The 8,929-nt window shown below is 45.7% G+C and overlaps 1 protein-coding gene across 5 annotated transcripts in view; it reads right to left on the reverse strand.

The window, feature by feature from the left end:
- Positions 1–8,153, reverse strand: part of WWC3 (WWC family member 3) — a 103,637-nt gene extending 95,484 nt beyond the window's left edge. For all 5 annotated transcript variants that reach the window (XM_037377491.1, XM_037377490.1, XM_037377489.1 and 2 more), the window contains exon 1: positions 7,932–8,153. In XM_037377491.1, the coding sequence (XP_037233388.1) occupies positions 7,932–8,140 (209 nt within the window). In that variant the 5' untranslated portion in view covers positions 8,141–8,153. The remainder of the gene's footprint in view (positions 1–7,931) is intronic.
- Between the last annotated feature and the right edge of the window lie 776 nt (positions 8,154–8,929).

Genomic DNA, 8,929 nt, shown 5'->3' on the forward strand with positions numbered 1-8,929 from the left:
TCTTTCAACCAGAAACAAGTTGAAGATTACTTAAAAGCTGTGATAGTGGCTGGCTTTGCTGGTGAATGTGAACTGTCACATCTGTAGTAGATAACATATTCAGGAAGTTCTATTTTTAACTGTAAGCAGAAAAAGTATTAACTTTTACTTTGTTTCACTACAATATCAACTACATACTTCTTTTTGGCCTCACACACAACTTTACAAACCTCTAACTTCCAGTAGACAGCACAAAATTATAAACGAACATTATGTTTAACAGGCACCTCTGTGAAGCTTAAACAGGACTTTGCTATAGAAAAAGGTTTTTTTATTGCCTACAAGACATTTGTTCTTATGTTTGCACAGTGCTGTCACTGTATTTACATTCACTAAAAACACGAAGTTGTTATCTCTCGAACTAAACTTATCACTGCAATCCAAGCCTAAATAAGAATTTTTTCTCCAGATAACAGAACTTAAAACCCAGCCCTAGCCTTGTGACATTTCACATCTTGCATTCTCACGTGTGCAGATTATAGATCCTGAAAAGCAGACATTTCCCCCTCACACCCTTTAGAAGGTATGTTATGCAAATACCCAGTTTTCTTTTGACAATGCTTGGTGCTGTTTAATGACAATAAACACAACCATTATGCCTACACTGACTCAGACATGCGCTGATTTATACATACAAGAAATAGGAAAGTACCTTCACCGACAGTTTTAAGCACCAAAAATATCAGACCGATCACTGTTTCTCAGTTTATAAAATGCAATGCATATGGTGAGGCAGTCAATACAATCTCACAGAACCTTTCAGAAGCCCTCATAACATCTGCCATCACATTGCTGTAACACACTGAAGTCACAAGTGCTAATGTAGTCCTTTCTAGCATGCACACAAATACAATAAAGCAGATGTCTGCATTCCTTATCTAATTGCTGAAAATACATCCATTTAGAGGCAAAATCTACACATGCACATAAAAAACCCTTCACCTTTAACAAAATGTTAAGAAGCTTAACAGTGGTTTCTTATTAATGAGGTTACCGTCTTCTTAACAGCTGTTTTGATGCATTAGCACGCATGCATTAGGTCACGCAGTTTTATGCTACCTGATCTAGATTTTCAAAGTGTATGTATTTTAACCAACAAAAAAACAAATAAATAAACCGCAATTCACTACTATTGTACTGTAAGGAAAACATTTCACCTTTAGGAAGAAACAGCGGATGCCTCTGACCTCTACTTCACGAGACACTGCAAAACTAGTAAAAATATTTATAAACCTCAATGACTGGAAATGTAGCACTCATTTTTAACAACACTGAATGAAAAGAAAACATGAATGCTCACTTCGTACAGGCATTGCTTTTTCCCAAGCAACATAAGTCAAACAAGAAGTCAAAAGCTACTTTAAAACATGTACATCAGAGAGGTGTGATAGGGGGAGGGCAATAATTTAAAATTATTTACCATTAATCAGCTGATTAACATTTACTCGTTATCAGAATCTATCAATCCAATGAAAGACTCTGCTTGAAAAACATACCTAATACTAATGCATGTTAATTCTAGGATGCTTGCACCTACATTCATTTTTAACCATAAACATTTTCACGGGAATCGCTCACAATATAAAGTTAAATATCTGCCTGTTTGAAGATCTACCAGCCAAGATGAATGTATCCCTCCCCTGAAAGGCAGAGAAGTAGACTTACCATAGCATATATATATGTGAAACTTTCAAAACAAATGTCAGATACAGCATGCTTTTAGAAATATTACTGAATTATTCTGAACAAGAACTAAAGTACAAATATATGCAGATTTCCCAGGGAGGCTTAGGGCACTGCAGCCTTTTCTCAACACCATGTGCTGCAGTATGTATTCCCAGTCATATGCCAGGAGAGCAGCTGCACAGCTGCATGGCTTTCCCATACACGCTCTGGCTGCATCCAGGCTTGACAGTTGCACAGAAAATTCAAAACATCTGGATCTCAAGTACTACTTTATATGCAATGCTTTTAATATAAATTCTATCAAGTCCACCGTATTTACTGCTAACTTGAGGTAATCAAATGATACAGTGACCCAGATACCTCAAGGGACAGGAATAAATTGGATTTCTTCCTTGCTGTATTAAGAGAAACAACCAGATAGATAAGCTCTCCACTTTCTAATGAAGGGATGGCTGCTATGCCGGTCCTTATGAAATCCATTTAGAGAGAGATATATATTATATGTAGGTCAAATGCTATATCATGCAATGGAGGCAACAAAAATACATGGTCATAGACAATGGGACTTCAAGCAATAGCTGACTTAAACCAGGCATATAAAATTGAATTAGGTAATTTCATCTAGAGAGCTAAAGGAGTAGAAAAACTACTCCAACATTTAATATCTCTTACCATTAAAAACATATCGTATTTCTGGTTTCAACTTCTGACTATCAGATACTATTATAAATCTACTAAACAAAAGAGCTCTGTATCATCTCTTTTTATGAAGAATATGCAAACCACTTCCTGAGCACCTTGTGTCAGGATAAAAACTGAATAAATTCAGCTCTTTTACTCTCATGGGAGAGCATGTTTTCCGGATCCATACTAATTCAAATTTTTTTTTCTGTTTAGAATCATCTCCACCTCTTGCAAGCTTGGCACTGACAGCCTAGAGAGCCAATTTAGAAAATCGTAACCAAATTAGTATTTCAGTAGTTCTGCTCCCCTTGAAAAATTTTCAAAGCATCACTTCCAAAACTACATTTCTGTACTCTATAGGTTACATTTTATGTTTTCCATTAACTGTGTGCATCACAGTCAAACAAAGAATGTGATTTAAATCTGTCCAGTCATGGTAATGTTTTCAGAGGGAATATTAAAATAACTATCAACAATCACTTTGTTTTCTTCCCATTCCACAAACAGCATTAGTTCAAAACAAAATTATGAGTTGACACAGATGATAATCAAAACACAACAAAGAGGAAGTCTGAAAACACATATGAACTTGAAGCAAACTTTTCAAAAATGGCAGTGATACTAACTATTCTGTTGCCTTCATCATTCTTGGAATTGAATTATTTGCATTACAATAATGAATTACAATAATTGTGACTCTCAGTGCAGGGGTTTAAGCCAGGCCCAGAAAAATGCTATTTCTGAAAAACAGTGCTTCTTCCAATCGCCTTCGGGTTGCTGCGTAATGTCAACTGGACAGATATGTTTCAAAACTCTAAGAGATACTCTCTTGTCTTGACAAAGAGGCCAGTGCCTTTCTAACTGTATCACACACTGGTGCGCCAAAGGATCCTTTGCCTCACCAGAGATGCACATCTTCCAATTTGGGCAAAAGACTTCAGAAGCGATTCTTGTTACTTCACAACCCTCTGATCTGGCCTCAGGATCTTTGCTCCTCTTCATGTATCAAATAAGGCAAGAAAACATATGAAAACATAGTTTGTCACTAAAAATGCTCTCTTAATACCAAACAAGAAGTAGTTAAGTGACTTAAGCCTGGAATTTTCTCGCTTCAAATATCTGAGATATTATCTTGATTTAAGCTTTCTACTTGCAGTCTCCTATTGCTTTATAATACCAACTGGGGAAAGATAAGTCACATTGTGCAGCATCACACGAGCATGTGGATTTGAACACCTCACTCTGACACTTGCTGTCACAGAGGTAACAACAGTTCTAACAGACTGTCTTTGTCCTATCAGACAGAGAGAAGAGGCAAACTGAGTAATACAGACATTTGCTAAAAGCAATTAAATTATGAGAATAAAGTCCTGAAATAGTTCAGAAAAAAACAACCAGCACTTCTGGACTTCTCTGCCCGTTACTCACTTGAGCATTTCTACTCTGCACCCCTAGTAACACTGATACCTGCCTAGTGACTTCCCCAAGTTGACTCCTTGTTTCCAGCCCATTAGCCTTTCCTGCTTATTTCCAATCTCTACAATTCTGATTTTTCATCAGGCTCCTCGTCCTGCACATCTTACAGTTCCTGACCCCCATCCTTACATTTCACACACAGTTCTTATATTTTACCTTCCAACTTCACCTGGGCATTGCATGCTCCCCCACATAGGTATTTTCTGACTCTGAAGATTCCGCATCCAAACTCAGTGCTCCTCCTTTTCCCTCGGGGTTCCCTGCACAGCCAAGAAAAGAGCTGACACCTTCACACCCTGAACTCTCACCAGACTGGTTTCTTCTTACCTGTTTTTCCCTGCCCTACTGGTTTTCAGTCCAGTTCCCCCGGTTTTTTCTTCCCAGGCTTCAGGTGCTATCCTCCTTCTCCCTACCCCCAACTCCTTATTGCTTTGCTTTTCACCAAAATTTCCGCCCCTTCTATCAAATTCCAAGGACGACCCTACTTATTCCCATAATCCTTGTTCCAACGCACCTCTTCTAGAAGGCCAGGGTTTTTCTCCTGTGCACAAGTTACGCAGTGGTTAGGTCTCAGAATTAAGATGCTGATGTCGGACACAGGATAAAAAAACTCTGATTTCAGTCCAGCTTGCAGGAAGTTTCTGCAAAGGCATCTGCTAAAATCTAAGTCTTTACCCAGCCCATACTGATTTTTCAATTCCCCCCAAACTGGCCAAAATAGATGATTTCTCCATGCAAAAACACACCTACACAAGCTTTAAAATTCTTACTCCAAAACAGCATTGCTTAAATCTTCAAACAAGCAAGACAACTTGCTTTGAGAAGCTGAAGGAAACACTCCCTCTTCCCTAGAGTTGTTCCAAAGAAACAACACTGTATTTCAGCTGAAGTTTCCACATACAACAAATGTAACAAGACTCACCAGTTTGGAAACCTTTTGCTAAACTCCAACAGTTTTGGCTAAGCTCTAATCACATGGAAACACAGTCTTGTAACAAACAGCAACAGTACTAAGATTCTTGGTGCCACAAGGACCGCCAATATCAACCACAAATACAGTGAGTCTTTTACAAGATCATTTACAATCCCAGTTATTGACCAGAATTTCAATACAGCAAGTACTGTGCAAACACAAGATAAAAAGGCAGTTCACTCTCTCAAAGAACTTACAATCTATTAAGATAAAAGACAACTACTACCCAGAGATGAAAACATGCAGTGAATGGCTCCATTCCGAGATCTTCAGGATCTGCTACACAACTGTCCACAATGTATTCATTACACACAATCCACACAGATCAACACAGTTATCTTCCCCAGCCTAACCACTAATTTGATACCAAAGATGGAGAAACATCTGCTCACTCTTCTACTATTCTCCCTCTTTTTTCTTCATTTATTCCACTTTTTCTTACCATAGAAAATCAGAAGGTATCCAATTCCAAGTCCTTTATTCCCTCTTACTTTGTATTATTTTGATTTACCTCCCTTGCCCTCATCACCTTCTCTTACCCAGACTCCAAAACCCTTTATAGAGCACATTTCTCCTTCCTCAACTTCTCAAATTGGTGTTTCCTTCTCTTCTCACCTTCAATAGTAAGAAGGGGGGGGGGGGGGGGGGGGGGGGGGGGAATTTTGTTTTGTTTTGTTTTCAATCAAATAACTGCTTCAAATGAAATTCACTAACACAACCATAAAAAAGGCTGAGAAATCTCAGGGGAATGCTGAAAAGAAAAACAAACAACTAATTGCCAGCTACAGGGAAAGAGGTGCCTGTGGGGATGCTTAGGAGACTACTGCCCATAGGAAAGCTTGGAGGTGCTGATTCTCAGAACCCTAATCAAGTGCAGCATGGCCTGAGGTCCCATGGTTTTGTCCAGTTCCTCCTGTATAGAAGCAAAACCACTCAAACACAGAAAGGGGGGGCTGATGTGTCACGCTGCACCAAATTCAAAATGCCGAGGTACATATGATACAGGTAAGGTTGTTCCACCCTCCACTTTTTAAACTTTTTTTTCCCCAAAAATACAGCTTCAGTACCATTTCCTTGCTGCTCTGACCTTTCTCACCCAAGCTTGAGCAGAACACAGCTAACCTGATCCTTTCCTACTTTGCTGCTGCCCACAGGAATCTGAATAGCTGCAATGAAAACCAGAGACTGGTCACTTCCCGCTATGCGGAAGAACACAGATGTCTCACTAAAGTAACAACAGTAGTCTATTCTCCACGAGAGATTAACTCTGCAATCATAAAACTAGCTCCTGCTACTTGACTCCTGTAGAAACCACTGATACATGCTCATGAAAACATCTTGTCTTTTCTATCTGCCCCGATGTAAATGTCTCAGTCTCTGCTCCACAGCCTGTTCTTACTCAAAGTGAAAAATAAAAAAAGTTTAAACACTGGTGTGAAATATTTAGACCAATTTTCAAGCATCGTGTGGCATTTCAATTATTTCTTCAAAACATGAAGTCATAACTTTAGCAATGCTGTAAGTTGAACGGTAACTGAATTGACACACTCTAGTAAATGGCTAAATCTTTTTCATTATTTTCTGTATGCAAGATATTCCAAAAAACATACAGAAAAGCCACAGACATGTTGCTATGTCATCGGTTACCTTTAGAACAGCATATTACAAATTAAGCTAACAACATGTATATGCATTTTAATGTAGAAAATTTTGCTATCTAAAGCATACTAACAAACATGTAATGCCTCAGCAAAAAATTATGTGCGTGCGTAAGTATGTCTAAATAATGAGACAAAAGATCTTGATCTGATAGGTGAATATTTAGGCCATTTAAACAGTTATGTATCATTGTGCAAGACTACAGGAATCTCTCAAATTACTACAGTCTTTAACCCAGGCTGTGCTTAAACGTTTCTGTGGCCTGCTTAACATTCCAGGCATACTTCTGGCAAGGTAGCTCTGGCTGAGGTTCAAACTGTCCTTGTCCAACTTTCACTTACTATAAAAACATTGTTTAATATAGAAAAGTATACACAGAGACATATGTTTCTTATTTTGCAGACACCTAGAATACTGACACTTGTGTTCACTAACTTTGCATGGAAATTTTTAGGCCAATGCTTCCAAACAGCGTTGTACCTACCGGGCAGGACCCGCTACAGATAGTCCACGCTTCCACCAGCTTTAAGCCACGACGCTTAAATATTGCTTATAACGCAATTCTACTGAAAAACACAGAAGCAAGCCGCCCGTATTTATTCACCCTAATTAAAACGAGAAGGCCTAACTCGGTCTCACCACGCACCGCCGGGCCTGAGAGACGTGAAAACTCTGTCCCGAAACAGCGCAGACGGGTAATTTGCAGCAGACCGCGTATTTGTCAAATTAACTGCAGGAATTTACCGGGTTGCTTACCTCCACACAGCGTTATCTTTTATGAGGAGGTAATCTACCAAATTACTTCAGCATGCCTCCAGCCTGCTGCTGCCAATTAGTTCAGCCCGGCTAATAAATCAGGATGGCCGAGCCCTTCGGTTCCAGTGGGGCTAGCCCGGCATCTGAGGTACCAACAGAGGCGGCACGTTCCTGCCTCCCCATCTCCCCGCACACACGGACAACACTCGGTCTAAGCGCCCGCCACGGGCAAAAAAAGCCTTAATTCCCTTTTTTAACTTGGTCTAATTGAACACCTACGCCGGCGACAAACCCGTCAGCCGCCGCGGTAGGGGCTCTGCCCCTCACGTCTCCACACGCACCGGCCCAGGGCCGGCGTGACAGGGCCCCCGCACCCCGGGCCGCCCTCCCGCTCCGGGGCGAAGCGAGGCGAGGCGGAGCGGACAGGGGCACCGGCGGCCCCGCCGCCCACACCCTGCCCGCGGCGGCGGCCAGGGGAAGGAAAATGTCGCCGACGGGGCCGGGCCCGGCCAGGCCGCCGAGGGGCAGCGGGCGCGGAGAGTGGGACGGGGAGGCCTCCCCTGCTCGGCGGCGGGGCCGGCGCTCGGCGAAGTGAACCGCGCCCGGGCCCTCCTTCCCCCGGGATCTCCCTCGTCCGCCGGCGACTCCCGCCCCTTACCTGTCCCGGGGGTCGATCCACGAGGTCTGCCGGGTGTTATGGTCGATGTAAAAGACTCGCCCATCGAAGTCCCTCGCCTCCTCCCAGCCAGCGGGCAGCGGTAGCTCCGAGCTCTCCCGGCCCCGCTGCCCGCCCGCCGGCGGCCCGCCGCCCTGTCCTGCCGCCACTTGCTGCTGCCGCCGCCGCCGCCCGCCGCTCAACCACGGCATGGCCGCTCCGCCGCCGGGCCGACGCTGCCGCCCAGCTCCGGCCGAAACGCGCTCCCCGCCCGCCGCCGCCGGGGCAGCTCCCGTCCCGCCCGGGCCGCGGCCGCCCGCCGCCGCCTCCTCCTCTTCCTCCTCCTCCTCCAGCACTAACAGGCCGCCCCGCAGGGAGCGGGACTCGGGCGGCTCCGGCTGCGCCGCGCCGGGCTCATCCTCCCCCGCGCCAGTCCCGCTCCGCGCCGGGACCAGCCCCGCCGCGCTCCCTAACCCCGCCCGGGACCTGCCCCGCGCCGCCGCGGCTCCCAGCCCCCGAGCTCGGCCCGCCGGCCCGAGCGCCCCCGCCCCGCCGCTCAGCAGCGCCCCGCCGTCGCCTCCCCCCGCTCCCGCCCGGCGCCTGCCCCGGCCATCTTCCCTCCCTCCCTCCGCCAGGGCCCGGCCCCCGCCTCCGCCCCGCCCGGCTGTTCCCACGCCGCCGAGGGCCGGCCCGGCCGGGGAAGACCCTCCCGCACCGGCCCTTTCCCCCGGCCCGGCCCGGGCCTGCGGGGCTGGAGGGAAGCGGCGGGGCCCGGTCGGGCGGCCGCACCCCGCGCCGCGGAAGCCGGGCCCAAACCCAGACACGTCGGCTACGGAGTGAGGGCGGCAGCCCTCCGCCCCGGGCCCGGGCCGGGGGAAGGTGGCTGAGGCCCCACCGAGGCCCGTCCTGTCCCGCCCCGGGGCCTGTGCTCTGCCACGGCCCGCTGGGAACGGCGGGGAGGCGGGGGGGCGCAGGGAAGGGGGAGCCATGGCCGGCCTTCT

The sequence above is a fragment of the Falco rusticolus genome, chromosome 2 (assembly GCF_015220075.1).
Source record: "Falco rusticolus isolate bFalRus1 chromosome 2, bFalRus1.pri, whole genome shotgun sequence".
NCBI lineage: Eukaryota > Metazoa > Chordata > Aves > Falconiformes > Falconidae > Falco > Falco rusticolus.